Here is an 18,008-nt window from a genome sequence, read left to right on the forward strand (position 1 = left end):
AACTTGGTGTAGTAAAGAAATAACTTTTACAACTACTTTTTTTTTAAAAATATATGTGGATAAAGAAATTGTCCAATCATAAATAAATGTAGGCATAATAATAGCATTGTTTAAATCAATGTCTAAGTTTAAACTAAAATGATATAATCATGTTTTTTTATACAACTAGTCTTGAAATAAAAAACATTTTAGGTCTAAACTGGAAAAAAAATACAAAATATAGGGTTTTTTATGAAATAAAAATACTTAATTTCCCTTTTGGTGACCTGTTAGGGTCTAAAATAACAAGTAACATGTAAAAGTTGGATTTTTTTCGGAAAAGAAAAAACATCAATATATAGGGTCTTTTATAGAAATAACCCTTATAGATAATCATATATAAGGTCATATGAACAAGTTGAGTAACCGATAACTTTTATATTAATTAAAATGATGCATAACATATTTCTAATGAAATAATAATTTACAAAGTAAATTACTTGATTTGTATGTAAATAAATTCGTCTAAATTTTATAAGAAAAGTTTTTCCGAAATTAATAAATAGCACAAAGGTATTGTTTCTGTAAAATGCAATTCCCCCCACCATAAAATACAATCTCTTCGAGAAAATGATCCACCATGAAAATGATTTCAACTTTGATGGAGTTTGTGAATAATCAAAACCGTAACAGGTGTATGGTGATCGAATCACCCATCAAAAAAGTTTTACACCATACACACATTTATAATTCAACCACACAAAAGACGAACACAAAAAGCACTATACAAAAAGGTAAAATTTCTTCACGGGTAACAACATATCAGCTCCAGTTCTAAAGTTTCTCTCTCTTCAGTCTTCATTGTCATGAGTCATAACAACTCTAAATTTAGAAATGTCAAAAACCATATCTTCTTCTTCAATCCCAAAATTTAGGTTGGATCTAGAGAGAGAAAGTCGCTGAAGGAAGCTATGTCTGTGGTGGAGTCAAGCTCTGCTACTACAGCGGATCAGAGTAACGTTAAAGGGGTTCTTACACATGGCGGTCGTTACGTTCAGTATAATGTGTACGGCAATCTTTTCGAAGTTTCCCGGAAGTATGTTCCTCCGATCAGACCTGTTGGTAGAGGCGCTTATGGAATCGTTTGGTAAGACTCGAATTCTGTTGGTAGTTTTTGAAATGTTTAGCATGATTTGTAGTTATTATGTTTGATTTTATTCGGTGATGTTGATCGATTTTGTTTGGGGAATCGTGGAATTACGTGCTGTAGTTATGGCGATTTGTATTTGATCATCATCGTAAGGCTCTTCGATGTAGTGGTTGATCATATTAGGGTTTATCAGCTATGGATTTGCAGGAAATATGATCTTATAATCCTATGTGATTGCTTCGATTCATTCATTTAGCTACATTTTGATGGTGATTTACGGGTAACTTGAGCTTATAATCATTAGGGTTTAACCTCTTAATTTTGTAGAATCTTGAGCACGAGATCCAGATTTAGAATCATTTACTGTTGTTTATAAATAGGAAAATAGTTAGGTGTTGTTTATTTTTGACTTCTGGACTGAATGACTTAATGTGTTAAGCCAAAAACCATGGCTTAATGTATTAAGATACCAACTGTTTACCTATTTACTATCATGTTGAAATTGATGGATCTTGTGAAGTTTTTTGGAATGTAAGGATAAAATGGTCATTTAGTCTAGGAAAGCAACATATACCTTATCTATTCAACACTTTATACAGACAAACATCATTACCCATTATATGACTTCATCTGAGTTTTGGAGTAAGGAGGTTTTCCCCATTAAGTCCTAAGTTTTTACAAATTTGCCCTCATTTTTTCCTTCCATTTTCCTAAATACATTTTGAAAATCACAAAATGGAAAAAGAAAAAAAAGAAACAGGGGATTCTCATTGTTTTGAAGAAAGTTGACTTTTGTTGACTTTTTTTTTTCAGTGCTGCAACGAATGCGGAGACACGTGAAGAAGTTGCCATAAAGAAAATTGGGAATGCTTTTGACAACAGAATAGATGCGAAAAGGACTCTAAGAGAAATTAAGCTTCTTCGTCACATGGAACATGAAAATGTGAGTTTACAACTCTCTTTTGATGGTATTGATTTGGGTTGAAGGGTATTTACGTGATTTGAGCTGTACAGGTTATTGCAATCAAAGACATCATTCGGCCCCCACAGAAGGAAAACTTCAATGATGTTTACATTGTTTATGAGTTGATGGACACGGATCTTCATCAAATAATACGCTCTAATCAACCTCTGGCTGATGATCATTGTCGGGTATGTCTTCATTTTTATGATTCTTAAGTTACAAAAATGATTTAGTCCAAAACTGAAACTTGATGTTTTGATGTTTTGATGATGATGGCAGTATTTTCTTTACCAAATTCTAAGAGGACTGAAGTACGTTCATTCGGCACACGTGTTGCATCGTGATCTAAAACCAAGCAACTTACTTCTGAATGCAAATTGTGACCTAAAAATTGGGGATTTTGGGCTTGCAAGAACCACTTCAGAAACCGATTTCATGACCGAGTATGTTGTGACTCGATGGTATCGCGCCCCTGAATTGCTCTTAAATTGTTCAGAGTACACGGCCGCCATTGACATCTGGTCCGTCGGCTGCATCCTTGGTGAGATCCTCACTCGACAGCCCTTGTTTCCAGGCAAAGATTATGTTCATCAGCTCAGACTTATCACGGAGGTAATTAATTCATTATTATCACGACACAAATGAAAGGGCAATTAAGTAATTTTGGTTTGACTTTTTTTTTAGCTGATCGGTTCGCCTGATGATGCAAGTCTTGGGTTTCTAAGAAGCGATAATGCAAGAAGATATGTGAGACAGCTTCCTCAGTATCCAAGACAACAGTTCTCTGCAAGATTCCCAAATAAATCCCCAGGAGCTTTAGATCTGCTTGAAAAGATGCTTGTATTTGACCCAAACAGGCGTATTACAGGTATTTTTACCATTTTCCCCTTCCCATTTTTTTTTTTTTTTTTTTTTTATTTTATATATAAATTAACATATATATGAATATAAATATTGCAGTTGATGAGGCGTTATGTCACCCGTATTTGGCACCTCTTCATGAAATCAACGATGAGCCGGTGTGCCCTCATCCTTTTAGCTTCGACTTTGAGCAGCCTTCATGCACTGAAGAACACATCAAAGAGCTTATTTGGAGGGAGTCTGTCAAATTCAATCCTGACCATCCAAATCACTGAGATCTCATCTCATCTCTTGTACACCTACCTTACCAACAACAAGTTATATGCTATAATTACTGTATTATCCCTCCTCTTCACATAGTCTTCTTTATTACAACAACACAAATAAAACATAATGGGCTTATTGGCGTCTTTACTTTTTACATCATTTGTTTTTTTTTAAATTTTTTTCTGAATCCCCATTTCTTGTAATATGAAGCCATAGTTTTCTTTCTCCCTCATTGCTCCCCCTTCCCAATTCTCATAATATTTGATCACTGCCAATTACTTGTTGCTTGTTTTCTTTCTCCTATTCGTGACCAATTTACAACTCTCACTGCATAAACTACAACCTTAAATGCATCATGTTTGACCAGCTGTGAATGAATGATATGTGCAAATTTAGACAACAAACATTGTTACCACGTTTGGAGGCATTTTAGTAACAACACTTGTAGTAGAATATTTTATGTTTTTGTCGTCAATTGTCTGCATCGTTCCAAAAACATTGTAAAGGCAAACCGGTCTGATTTGTTTGTAACCATAACTTGGAAGTTAACCAACTTATAGAAGTTCTATATACACACCATAACATCATTGAGTCTAAACTTTTGGTTAGATGAACTCAATATTAAACAAAAGAGAAAAAGTATGAAAGGAGATTATATTACATTAATTAACTACAATTTCTAATTAAAGCTCGACCTATATCGCAAACCGAATAAGCCCAACCAAATATATATATATATCCATGAATTCTCTGTGTTATGTAGAATAAAATTATATCATATATAATTAATTATATATACAGGATGAATGAATATAGGCAACGTTTAGCCTAGTTTGTTGTTGCCCCAAAATCCTCTACTAGGTTTTAGAAGTTGTTTGAATAATGCCATCTTTGGCACATTCCAATGCTCCACATGCCTGAAAGTAATTTAACACTAAATAAATACTTCAACTAAATCGGCTTTTCCAAGCAATTTACATTCTTTCAAGGGGTCTCATTTTTTTATTTGGGTTTTCAAATGAATATATATATATATATATATATATATATATATATATATATATATATATATATATATATATATTAATCACCTGCATACTTTTCCTGATTCTTTGCTAATGTAATACTCCGTGTAACCTGTAGCTGCAATGAAATTCGGTTGTCAAGAAGACAAAACAAAATTGATATGACAACTCTGGACATGACATGGTAACACAATACAGTTGGTGTTGAAAGCATTGGGTATGAACTCTGAATTCACCGAGACAAAAGTTGCAAATTTTTATCTCATACAAAAAAGTGGAATATGAACTTGTTTTTGAGCTCTTATCAGTGCAAAAGACAAGAATGTCCTCATGATCAAAAACAGTCCTACAAAATTTATTCGGACTCATATCATAAGATTAATGACATGGTAGCAACCCTCATCTTAATAACATTTTGTATTTTATCCCTTTTAATGGCATTGTAAAATTTGTATGAAGATACCTGAAAGAATAGGTTTCCATGGAAATGACATGGTGCAACTGAAACGCCAATGCCCAATTCCTTTATCCTACAACACAAATGATTCAAAATCCATGGTTATTACACACTGAATTACTAGGAATGTATGAAGTTGCAGAGAAATACCTCAAAATCCTCCCATTTCATGAGCTTCATGTTTGATTTCTCAATAAGAGACCCAAAATTTGTGCAATTTCTTTTGAATCGACGTAGACCTTTAAACGAACCTGCTGGATCTGCAAATTCACAGTCGTCTTCATATGCGTCTAGTGTAAGAGCACCTAAAATCAAACATAAACTGCAATTATTAAAGCCTGATGGATAAAACTAAGAATTTTGTACCCTAAAACTGAATTCAATGAAGTAAAATTGAGCATGTCTACAAGAAATTGCTTTTCATCACCAAATTCGATACCAAATTTGAAATTCTCGGAAACTGGAGGTGTATAAACTAAACGGAGTACGATTTAATGGTTACCTGTGACGAAATACGACCTCTGATAATCCTCTTTGATAGTTTCAACGATAATTGATCGGTCAATTACTCCGACTCTATCTCCAGCAAGCTCGATGCCTCTATTGGCTCCGTCATCGATGTTCTCCGGTGAACGGAAAAACGAGGCAGCAATTCCGAGAAGCTCGGAGCCATACCAAGCGGTTTTGAGCAGTAGGTTTCCGGACTCGGAGACTTGACCGGTGGCGGATGAATCCGTACTTGTTGTGTTGTCTCCTCCTCCGGTGCACTGGAGTTTCGTGAAATTCAGGTACCTTTTTGATCGGAAATCGCTGAGAGACTGGTGGCCGGAGAATCGGTGAAAAGTGACGGAAGTAGTAGGCGAGAGAGTGGTCGCCATTGTAGTGAAAGAAAGGAAGGATCCATGTTGACGGTTTTTATGGTGCTTAATAATACAAAACAATCATTAAAATAAGTATAAAAGATATTAAAAGATCATCAAACTATAAAAACACCAAAAATATATAATATAGTATTTCATTTGACTTTATTTGTACATAGTTGTAGACGACCAGGAACTTGTTCCGAGGTGACATCCAAAGACGGCGTTATAACATCGGAAACACCGTCCCCGATACCCGTTTTTGGCCGTTACGTTAGGAGGCGTTATGGTGACAACAAGAAGAAACGGTGGCTTGCATCAAGTGAACAGTCACTTTTTCGACCGTTGTGAAATGGTCACGTAGTCAAAAAAACAAATTACGCTTTAACTCCAATATAACTTCAAATTTTTACCTACACATTCAACATATTTCTCTCATTTATTCCATACAAATCAACCAATTTCATATTCAATCACTATTGATCAAAACTTCAACACTCCTCCTCTAAACACAAACACATCCCCTCCTCTCAGTTTGTACAAAATGAGGCATACGCGACCATCCTCAACTCGCAAAACTCACCGCAACTTCCATTTTCCGACAACCTTTTCAATTCCGCCTCACCCCCATCACAATTCCCTACAACCCTTCCACAAAACATTTTCAACACATTTGCTACCATGCAACAAAATACCACACAACCACCACCCACGCAAAAAATGGTTGTGGAGACGCAAGTGCGCGCAAAATAACAGCCAACAAAGGGAGAGCAAGAAAGAAAGGGAAAGGGGTCGCGGTGGAGCAATCAGAAAAAGAACCTCCAACATGGTGGACTGCGGAGGAAGAATACGTGTTGGCGGTATCATGGTGCGGGACATCAAAAAACTCAACTAAGGGAAACGATATGAGAAAAGTCGCTTTTTGGAAAGTTGTGATCGGCAAATTTCGGACTATTTTGAAGAAGGTTGAAAATTATCGCAATCACGATATGTTGAGTAGCAAGTGGACTCAAATAAGCAAGAAGTGCACCAAGTTCAATTCCATCTACAACAAATTTTCCTCGCACAAGCAAAGTGGCACGACCGATTTTGATGTTTTTAGAGCGGCGAGGGACCAATATCATGTCGAGACGGGTCACGTTTTCGAGCATGAAAAGATTTGGGAGATTGTTAAGGATGACCCAAAATGGACTAAAACGGACACATTTTCAGAACAACAATCCAAGAGATCTCGCGGCTCGGGTTCGATCGACGTTTCGGACACACGCACGAACATCGACCTCAATGCGAGCACGCATGACCTACCAGACAACCTCAACAACATCGAAGAGATATCCCTGCCTCGACGACCGATAGGGCTCAACAACATGCGGAGGAAAGCGAAAGTAAACTTCGAGAGCACGCAGAACTGAAATAGAAATTTGACGCCCACAACGAAATCGCAATTAAAAGATATGACTTGCAACGTGAGCATTTGGAGTTCCTTTGTTGAGAAGCCGAGGAAGATCGCATGACGAAGGAACCAACACAAACTAGCGAGGATAATATTTGGACGACGAATAGTGTATCGGTTTTAAGTTTTTTAAATTATTAGGACTATCGTATGCTTTTGGATAATGTTTTTTTTTGTTTCGTAATGTCGTTTTTAGTTTTAAAATGTATATTTAATTTAGTAGTTAATTGAATTATGTTTTATTAATTTATATGTTTTTTTATAAATATTATGACATAAATTAAAAAAAATAAAACAAATTAGAAAATTGGAAATTAAAAACATCAAAATAAATAAAAAAGAAATAGAAATGGTAGGTGTTATCACATGTTATTTGGTGTTGTCTATTTCCATATTGGGTGTTATAACACCAAAAATATGACTAGATGATGAGACGGACATTTTTTGGTGTGATAACATGTAATAACATGTTGGCCACACCGAGTAGCCTTATATAGACTCTTTTATATAAGGATTATCAATATATTTGATAGTGTCAATTTTGTCGATGAATATCAAATCGTGTTAATTAAAACCTTAAAAGTTACAAAATTGTCATCGTCTTGTTATTGAAGCAGGTTTCACCTGATTTCGCGGTTGCAACTTGCCACGTGGGTCAGCATTGCGTCCTGCATGGAAAGTGAGACCCATATAACAACCGGAAGGAGATTAAACGATGCCGTTTTGAGTTGTTTTGCATGAGGACTAAACATGATAGTACCTTCTACTTTACAGTCATACCCCGGCCAAAAAAACCCTTCTCATTTCTCTGTAATAGTCATACTAAGCCTTGTTTTGGTAGTGTGTTCACATGGTATGATTTGAAGGATTATTGGTGAAAAACCTAGTTATTTCGTTGTTGATGAGATACCCACATCGTCTAAAGAAAATGATGACTTAAGAGTATTCCATTTCAGTTGAAGACATTCCCTTCGAGTATGTCCTATAAGATGGGGTAAATCCACCTTTTAACAACACAACGAATGATAAATTTTTAAGTGAACTTTGTCATATTGGTGAGCCAAGGAAGATGTAGGTGAATCCTATATAGTTTGTGAGCATGTAAATTATGAAAAGCCTTATTTTCTTGTCCATGATCCTAACCAACATTGGAAGCTAATGAAATCAATTGTAGGAATGAGATTTGAACATCCAAATCAATTGAAAGAATGCTTACAAAACCATCCAATGTCTAATGGTTATAGACTTTGGTGGCAAAAAAAATATAATACTGAGGTGGAGGATATTGGAAGCTTTGTAGACATGACTGCTAATAGAGAAGTAGTTAGAAATGTTCATGACCAAGTGGATGTGGAACCTGTTGAGAATGTACAAGTGAATGTTGAACCTGGTGATAATGAAGGAGTTGATTCAAATTTAGAGATTGTGCCTCTAGATATGACTAAAGGTGAAGATATTGATGCAGTGTATGAAACTCAAGCAATCAAGAAGTTGAAATCAACGCCAAAGATAATTGCTAAATGCAAATTAAAGACAATGAAGAATGAATCAGGATCTACAGTTAAAAACTTAAAACACAAATGATATTGAGTAGTTTGAGTAGGGGCAGATTGTATGATAGTTACTACAAACACTTTGAGTAGTTTTTTTCTTTTTGGGAAATTGGGCTATCATTATGTGTATATTGGGGGGGGGGGGGGGGGGGGGGTATATATTTACTCATATACACTATCATATATAGTGTTTACTCATAAACACTGCCTTTTGAATGTTATGTATGTGATGGTATTTATGTCATGTTTTGTTTGTGCTATTGGAATCATTTATAGCAACTTACTATGTGTTGTTTGTAGATGTGGTTTGTAAATGTCATGTTTTTAACTCTACAAGTAATATAAAACATTATACCATTAGTATGTGTTTCTGTCAAACCATGTCAAATGACTTGTATTTTACCATTGAATTATAAATCGACTATTATAATACCATAATACATGAAAATATTACAATAACAAATGTACTAAAGCTATTATAATACCAATACCTAACCAACCAAATATCAAACCAAACCGGTTACAAAACATCAGGACATTAAAACATCACTCTTTTCCAAACACCAAAATGGAACTTAAAATTACAATGACCACAACATGCATTTTTTTAACATCTTGAACACCTGTGATCCTTGATTTTGGACACGTGAGGAGAGAAAAAAAAGAGCAGAAATAGATTCTTGATTTTGAATGAAAGCTTGATGAAGACAATGAGACTTTAAGGTTTAAATTATGGTCAATTATATCAATAATCATTTATATAAAATAGTCAGTTATGTTTTAACACCAAGTAATTTTGCTATTTTCCACTAAAAACCGAGGGTCATTTTTATACGTTTGAGGAATCATTTGTTAATATATAAAATTTGATTGTTTACATTTGGTTCCAACATTTTCAAACTCACCTATGGCAAAAATGATACAATTGTGTAAATCCTCAACAAATCATGTTTATGACACCTGGCAGAATCGAAAAGTTTCGCGGAAGAAATCCTAAATGTTCCCCATCGGATTGCACGTAAATACTGTTTGTTCCCACCACCTCCTCTACTTCGATCGAAAAAGCACTACAATTGAAACAAAATAATTATATATTTATCTAAAATTACGATTTTACCCTCCAACCCTGTCATGAAAATTCAAACAACTTTATACTTGTGAAAATTTCGCAATAATTAGTTTATAGGTGTTTCGTGTTCGGGTAACCTACTCTTGCTTGTATAATCTGATTATTTAAGGGTCAGATGATCAATTTCATATCAGTTGTAACTAAACTAATTATCGCAAGGTAGAGTATATTACAAATTTGGTCCCTGTGCTTTACTCAAAATGACAAGTTTGGTCAGATTTTTGAAATCTTCCTGAGAAGTCATCCCTTAAGTTTGCATTTCTTCCTCTAACAATGATATGTAAAAAGTTGGACAAAACTTGAGATTTTGAGTAAAGCATAGGGACCAAATCCGCAACAAAATGCAAACTTAAGGACAACTTCGGGAAAATTTCAGAAGTTAGGCCAAACTTGCGATTTTTAGTAAACTTATTCTATATACCCTTACTTTATTCGTTACTTCTTTAAGTAATCATCAAAACTAGTTATTATAACTTATAATCTGATTCACCACATAATCACTTTCAAAATGCACTTGAAACACCTCATAAATAATCTCTCTAGATTTTGTAACTAAATATGGAATGCAATAAAAACTTGTCAAATTTTTTTTTTTGCCAATTACGACGGAAAAATAAATAAATAGTTTTTTTTTTCATTAAAAATGATGTTTTGTGACTTTAAAAAAAGAAGATTTACCTTCTTGACAAGACATTATTCACTGATAAATGTGTCCCGTTGTATAGCCTATGTAACTTCATAAGAAAGTCATACCATTTGAAATCCTGAAGTGTCACCACCTGATAAAGAAATACCAATGTAAATGAAAATATATTTCAATTTCTTGCATATAGCCCTATACTAAATGCAGAAAGCACGACTTAATAGATAAAGCCAGAGAAAAGAGGCTTTCCTATTAATTCATAACTATTTACAAATAAATTTGCCCTAGTTTATTTTTTCCTTCCATCTCCCCAATTGTGTCATCATTTTCAGGAATATTTTTTTTATCCATTCGCCACTTGAGGCATGTTTCTTTTAGTTTTTGGATTTAATGAAACAAGTAAATGACCATTTTACCCTTTTGTTTAAAAGTGATTGCTGAATAACAAATGACTGTTTAATTTAGAAATTAAAATTAAAAACCTAAGCCATTAAGATGGGCTATATATGTATTTTAAGTTAAAAAGAAACAGAAATGGACCTCAAAATTTCCATTTGAAGGATGAGCATTGGGAGTGATCCTCATTCCACCACCAAAGAATTGTGCATTTCCAATGCATAGAGCTGTTACCTTTGGATACACTTCCCACTCCCCATCATTCACCTAAAAAAAAAATCCATATCATGTTGTTAGATTGCAACTTTTGTCCCACCCAAAAAGGAAATAAATAAACCTCATCTCATCTATAGCTTTTTGAATCCTCACATCAGCTTTCTACTAACTTTATCAAACAAAAACCTTATTAACTCCAATCATTGACCACTTTTGAAAGTGTTTTTTTTTTATTAACTAATCTACCCTCATTTTTGTGAAATGTTTTGTAAATCCCCTTTATCTAATTTGTTAATTTTTAAGCACATGTAATGTTTAAATAAAACATAACTATAGTTGACTATGTTGGGTCTTTTTTTGAAATGAAACAAATTAAGTAGTCAGGAAATAATAAGGCTTTGAAGGTTAAATATAATTAAGGGAAATATTATTGAGTAAAAAGGGGTTAATTGTACCAAAAAAAAACATTTAGTAGAATAAAAATGGTTGATAATATTTACCCTCTACGATGATTGAAAAAAAAAAAAAAAAAAAAAACAGTTTATGGGGTTTTGATCTAAATAAATGACTTCTCAAAAAACCTCCCACTGGAGATGGAGGTATGTGATTGGGTCCCACCCACAAAAGACCCGCTCTTGATCTCTTGTCATACTCAATTACTCATCATTAAAATTTAAAAATAGCCCTAGAAAGTTTGTCTAAATACTAACTTTGATCTTTAGGTCTTGATTGTGATGTCCAAAAAAGGCTTGCAATGCACCAATTACATAACACAAACTCCCAAATCTTTTGTATTTAGATGCATGAAACCCTGCTTTTGCACTCCTGAAATTTTACATAACATAAAATGGGTTAACCATGAGTTCGTTTATTTGTCAATTATAGCATCCTACCCTCTTTTCTTCTTAATATAGCAATGAAACCTACCAACATACTCCCATATCTATTCTATTTAGATTTTAGATGCATGATAGCTTGTTTTGAAATTTTATTTAACCAACATTCTTGTTCTGATAAATGGAAGTACATTGCTATTTCTTGCTTTTAGTCCTAAAATAAATTCGAAAACGGCCTTCTCTTTTCTTTATTTCCAAATACCTCTCAATTTATAAGAACATCAATGTGGTTACATAATGAGGTTTGTTCTGATAATTTTAAAGGCTAATTAATACACTTACAAATGAATATCAGCAACATTTATGAAGTAATGCAAATCTCCACCTTCTTTAGAGATTACTCCTACATCAATTCGTGATCTTGACCCTGCAGTTGACTTCCACTCAAAAATTCAGAAAAAAATATATATAGAAAATAGTAGAAAGTCACACACAAAAGAGGAATCACGACCTTTAACTATGCGTTCAATGGCATCAACAGGATCATTTGTCCTAAAAAAATTGAAAATTTGTTCAAAATATTAAGATGGTGATTGATGTGAATATCAAATACCTTGAAGAAACCAATGAAAAAAGTACTAACCAGCCAAATGTTCTTGCAAAATCAGATCCAGTTCCCAAGGGGATTAACTACAAATGCATAGGAATAAAGGGCTAAATGCAAGAAATAGCAACATACTTTCATTTCATTCTATTATAGCATTGTACTTTCAAGATTTTTTTTCTTATTAAGACATTATACTTTGATAAAGCTACCCAATTATAGCAGTGAAAACTGACATTGCTATAACTGGGTAGATTTATCAAAGTGCAATGTTGTAATAGAAAGACTTGAAAGTAGGATGCTTATAATAAACAAAGAAATGCAATTAAGCCATTAATAAAAGTATTTGGAAAATCATAATTTTGATTTTTATAAATTAAAGTTCTATGCAATAACTTACTCCAAGAGATGTTGTACGTGGAACTTTTGAATCGTGTTTAGTAACCGGTTTTCCACCCCAAAAGAATCCATTAACAACCTAACAAAATTAAAAGCCTCAACATGTTATAAATTTATAATTCTTGGAATAATTCTATGACCACCACCAGTTTTACCATTTTACCCCCCTATAGTGTACTTATGAGAGAAATGTGTATCACATATCATACTTGTTCTATATTTTATATTTGATAAAAAGAATATAAATTATTCTGAAGAGAAGTCGTACCTCGTGAAGAGTCCCATCACCTCCAACTGCCACAACTGCATCAGCACCCTCACGTATTGCCTGACACATTTTGTCCATTTAAATTTTTGAATAATCTTACATACATTATTTTAATTTTGAATGCAAACATAAAGACACAAAATTCAAAACATGCTTACCTCCCTTGTTATATCTATCGCATGAGATGGACCCGAAGTCAAAGATTCGCATATCTATCCAAAAATAGAAAAAAGTCAACACATATTACAAGAAGAAATCATCGAAGCACACCAATCACAAGCTTTCTAGGACTATTTTCAACGATTAGAGAAGGCATTCATGTCTTTTGTGTGACATCAACACAGTACAACATCATCAAGTTTCATCAAGTCCTGTGTAACAAATGGGGCGTAAAGTGTGAAGTCTACAACATGACTCTTAGGTTGTGTTTGACAGACTAGCAGAAAAGCTAGCTTTTGTCTGATAAGCTGGCTGATAAAGTAATAGCTTTTGGTAAAAGTTAGATGACAAATGTAAAATGACATATAAAGGTATATCAATAAGCTATCTCAAATATCTTTTTAAAAAGTTAGCTTATAAACTACTTTAGTGATGCCACAAAATACTACATTGCAATATAATCTCAAAAAATAAGCTATCTTAAACACAGCCTTAATACTCATCCATTCATTTTAGTAAAACTGTAAGAAAACTCCTGAAAGCATCCAATAATCAAGTGAATCATTCTTCTAAGTTCTAATTACCCCTTAGAGATACAAGTAAACCTGTGTTTATTCTACTTCTTTTCCCTTTAAATTTCATAATTCAGCTTTCAATGATCTATAAGGCCTTGTTTACATAATTACATTGAAGACATTCATGAACGAGCTCACACACACAAAACAAACTTAATTTCTTAAAATCACAGCTAATGCTTAATCTAGCAACACGCAGAATTTGTAAATCCATTAGATGATGAGTTTACGCTAGAAGAAATTAGCAATAAAAAGCTGATCAAAGTCTCACATTACAATCGCTACCAAGGCGAGACCTAAGATACGGCAGCAGCTTCTTCCATTCTCTCCCCGTCCGACCATTAGCACCTTAAAAAAAAATCAATTTCATCAACAATTTACACGATCATGATCTACAAAAGTAAAAAAAGTTTATTTAAAGATTGGGATGCTAACCTTGAGGATTGACGATGAACACGATGTCACGGCGGCGAGAGGAGGAGGATCCACGAGAGGTTGCGGCGGAGATATCAGAAGCTGAAGGTTGTTCGGCTCGTAGAAACGAGGGTTTCGCCATTGACACCACCGCCATGCCTAGACAAACCATGTGTAATTTATTACTGAGTTCTTCTTGATTTGCGTGACTGTGTGTGTCAGTGTGCGTTAATGGCGATTATTTATGAAGGGGGCGTGCGTGTGAAGATAGCATAGATGTTAATGGCGATTATTTATGAAGGGGGCGTGCGTGTGAAGATAGCATAGATGTTAATGGCGATTATTTATGAAGGGGGCGTTTGATTTTGACTTTCTGTAGTTATCTGTTTGCTTCACTTCTTAAAATCCACATTCGTGTCTTGGAAAAACCCAATGAGCCTCCCAATTTTTGCAAAGAGTGTTTCGTAGTGTTGGGTACGAACATATAAAAACGAAAATTAGTATTAAAAATTAGATCTCGATTTAGCTTTGTTGGGTTGAGATTTGGTGATTCAAGGTCAAACTAGTTATTTTATCTTTCAAACTTGAGAGTTGAGACAACGTGTGTGTGTATATATATATATATATATATATATATATATATATATATATATATATATATATATATATATATATATATATATATATATATATATATATATATATAGATCATAAGCATTTAGAAGACATAAATATCATTTTTAGAAAAAAAATAGTTTTGTTTTTAAATAACGTATTTGTTTGTAACGAATTTTAATACTAGCTCTTATTAACTGTCTAACATCATGAATATGATTATTGTTTAAAATCGTACCTAGATTAGTAGGTTTGTAAGAATCCTTGAGATTTTGCTCAGAATTATTTATAGATTCTTGGATTCGTTGTATTCTTAAAAGAATATCTCTATTAGGAATACAATTCATCAAAATTTTGTTAGACATAAAATTCAAGCATGAATTTGATTAATTTGATTATTAAAAACGAGTACTATTTTAATAAATATTTCAAATCTTATAGAATTAATAGTTAGAATAACTCGAAATGAAACTATCATGAAGAAATAAAAGCAATACAACAATTGAATAAATATTTTAGATAATACCTTCTTGAACTAAGCTTGAATTACAATCAGTACATACATCTGGAGAAAGAATTATCTGAAAATCTAGAGACTTTGAACATCTGCTAGTAGAAAGAGAGACTCTTGGAGATTTTTTAGACATAGGATGAACATTTTTTAGAAAATAAATATTTTTGCTTGCCTTGTTCTACTAACACAAGATGTCTATTTATATTCCTCTTGAAATCTTCAAAACCTTGAAATCTTGTAGTGAAATCTTTCTGTATGATTCAATGGTCAATCAATTATTTGTAAGTGATTGTCACTTTCATCTTTTGAAGAAATTGTCCTTTGTAATCAGTAAATATCACCTTTTGATAAAGCATATCTTCATAGAGCATCTTCTAAAGTTTTTGTCTTCATATTATCCGTTATGGAGCATCTTGTAAAGTTTTTTGTCTTCATATTATTATTGCTGATAAGACTAAATAATTTTGATAATAAATTTGATAATATTTGTTTTATACACTATAAATACATATAGTGTATAATTACACAGTATATACACACTCGTATTTGAAAATAATGGATTTGATAAATAGAAGAAACGAAATACCCTACATTGAAGGTATTACACCAAATTTAAGAATTTCTTATTCTTCATAAGGATCATCAAAAGGGTCTTGAGCGTCTTCAAATAAACCATTCTTTATAGATTTTGGAGAATCGTCAGAAACTGATGGAGTTTGGCGAATTTCTTGAAGTAAGTTTTGAAGTTCTTCAGGAGAAGAGGTAGCAGCATCTTTAATTCTTGAAATTAAATCCACATCACTTTGAGGAAGACTTTTGATAAAAGTGGCTTCAACCTCCGGTTTTTGAATATATATTTCTTGATAATATTTAATTACTGCTTGTTCACTGGCTTGAGAAATCTTCATTTTATCCCACAATTTTGAGCGAAATTGTCGATTAAGCCAGGGAGGAGAGGTATCCTTTGCTTCTTGATAATGAAAAGTCCAAGACATTATCCATGGAACTCTAAATATCATAGTGAATTGTAGCATATATTCAAATTCTGGAATTTGTTGAATAAACAATTCCTTAAATTTGAGATATCCATCGTAAATTTCTTTTGGTAAACAATTTAGAAGAATTCTCATATATTTATACCAATTGATAAACCATCTTGGGTATTCACAATTGAAGTTTAAATCAAAGAAGATAAACCATGAGTGTGAATAATTTCGAATAAAGAACGCCTTAGTCCAGGCATCTTGATAATCATAGTAAGAAAATCCGGGATAAGCAGGATAACTTATAAGAGGTTTTTCAGAATGAAGGTTTGGAACCCAACTTTCTGGAGAAATGATTTTGATGATTTGAGTTTTGCTAAAATCAATGTTTCCTTCTTTTGAATTAGAACGATAAACAAAATTGACCGAACCAGATTCTTGCAAAATAACTTGATAATATTCTCGAGTTTTATATGAATCAACATAAAAGGTTTTCCCTTGACCAAAAAGATGATTTGTGAGAATATGAAAACCTTGATGTAACTTATGGATTTGAAAATCTTCAAGAATTTGAACTCTTAAGAAATTTGGATTAAGAACATAAGGAGTTTTTGTAGGAGGGCTAGGAGTCACAGAATTTTGAGTTTGAGGAGTAAAAGGTCTTACAAAAGGGCTTATCGTGTTTGTTGAAGTAACTTTTGGAGTAACAAGTTTTGATTGAAGGATATTAGAATAAAGTTGTGAATTCTTAGAAGTAGGGGTTAAAGGAGAAAAACGGTTTTGATTTTGAAATGGAACAAGCTTTTGATAGACGGGTTTCTTGTCATCATGTTTGGAAGAGGACGATGAACTCATTTTCCCTGCAAAAATTCTCGAGAAAGAAAGTCAGGAAGCGAATTATTTTCGCCTTTTATGAATTCTATTTCGAAATCAAAGTTACCTAAAAGGGCTTGCCATCGAGCAAAAATTTGTTTGGAAATAATATTTTTCACATCTTTTTCTAAAATAGTTTTTGCAGATTGACAATCTATTCTTAATAAAAAACTTTTCATAAATAAATCATCTTCAAATTTTTTAATACATAAAACAATGCTTAAAATTTCTTTTTTGACAGTTGAATAATTTTTTTGTGTATCATTCCATGCACCAGAGTAATATCGAACCAATTGTTCTTCTTTTGAATTAACAAATTTTTGTTTTAGAATTCCTCCGAATCCAATATCACTAGCATCGGTTTCAACTATGATATTGGCATTGGGATGAGGTAAATTTAAACATGGCAAAGTAGGAACCTTTTGTTTTATATATTTAATTATATATGTATGTTTTTGAGTCCATGGTTCATGATTATCTTTTAATCTGTTATAAAGTGGTTTACATATAATTCCTAAATCTTTGAAAAAATCATGGATATAATTTAAGCATCCTAAAAATCTTTGAAGTTGCTTTTTATCCTTAATTTCATCAGGAAATTTAGTAGAAAACTGCAAACTTCTTGTAATAGGTCTAATAGTGTTTTTGACAATATCATGCCCTAAAAAACGAATTTCATCTTTAAATAAATGCATTTTTGCTACAGAGACAGCTAAACCATTTTGATAAATTAAATCATAAAATTGATTTAAATGTTTGAAATGTTGATCAATTGATTTTGAAAAAATTAGGACATCGTCAATATAAGCAATAGC

At 32.9% G+C, this 18,008-nt stretch overlaps 3 protein-coding genes across 3 annotated transcripts; 1 reads left to right on the plus strand and 2 right to left on the minus strand.

Annotated features, from left to right (window-relative positions):
* Positions 1-749: 749 nt before the first annotated feature.
* Positions 750-3,446, plus strand: LOC145167852 (mitogen-activated protein kinase homolog MMK2). The gene is made up of 6 exons (XM_079087110.1): positions 750-1,126; positions 1,943-2,072; positions 2,144-2,281; positions 2,373-2,705; positions 2,778-2,961; positions 3,054-3,446. The coding sequence occupies exons 1-6, from the start codon at positions 951-953 to the stop codon at positions 3,227-3,229; spliced, it is 1,137 nt and encodes a 378-aa protein (XP_078943236.1). The 5' UTR covers positions 750-950; the 3' UTR covers positions 3,230-3,446.
* Positions 3,447-3,861: 415 nt separating this feature from the next.
* Positions 3,862-5,620, minus strand: LOC145167853 (uncharacterized). Its single transcript, XM_079087111.1, has 5 exons — positions 5,206-5,620; positions 4,854-5,008; positions 4,710-4,776; positions 4,313-4,364; positions 3,862-4,138 (listed from the first exon to the last, which is right to left on the minus strand). Exons 1-5 carry the CDS (start codon positions 5,579-5,581, stop codon positions 4,045-4,047), a joined length of 744 nt encoding a protein of 247 aa, XP_078943237.1. The 5' UTR covers positions 5,582-5,620; the 3' UTR covers positions 3,862-4,044.
* A 3,354-nt stretch (positions 5,621-8,974) lies between these two features.
* On the minus strand, positions 8,975-14,676 carry LCBK2 (Diacylglycerol kinase family protein). Its single transcript, XM_079087112.1, has 12 exons — positions 14,230-14,676; positions 14,066-14,142; positions 13,219-13,272; positions 13,061-13,120; positions 12,794-12,871; positions 12,433-12,479; positions 12,301-12,341; positions 12,132-12,216; positions 11,664-11,778; positions 10,882-11,004; positions 10,377-10,477; positions 8,975-9,636 (listed from the first exon to the last, which is right to left on the minus strand). Exons 1-12 carry the CDS (start codon positions 14,378-14,380, stop codon positions 9,507-9,509), a joined length of 1,062 nt encoding a protein of 353 aa, XP_078943238.1. The 5' UTR covers positions 14,381-14,676; the 3' UTR covers positions 8,975-9,506.
* Positions 14,677-18,008: the final 3,332 nt, after the last annotated feature.

Source organism: Lactuca virosa, chromosome 3 (genome assembly GCF_052849685.1).
Source record: "Lactuca virosa cultivar CGN04683 chromosome 3, Lactuca_virosa_CGN04683_v6, whole genome shotgun sequence".
NCBI classification, from domain to species: domain Eukaryota; kingdom Viridiplantae; phylum Streptophyta; class Magnoliopsida; order Asterales; family Asteraceae; genus Lactuca; species Lactuca virosa.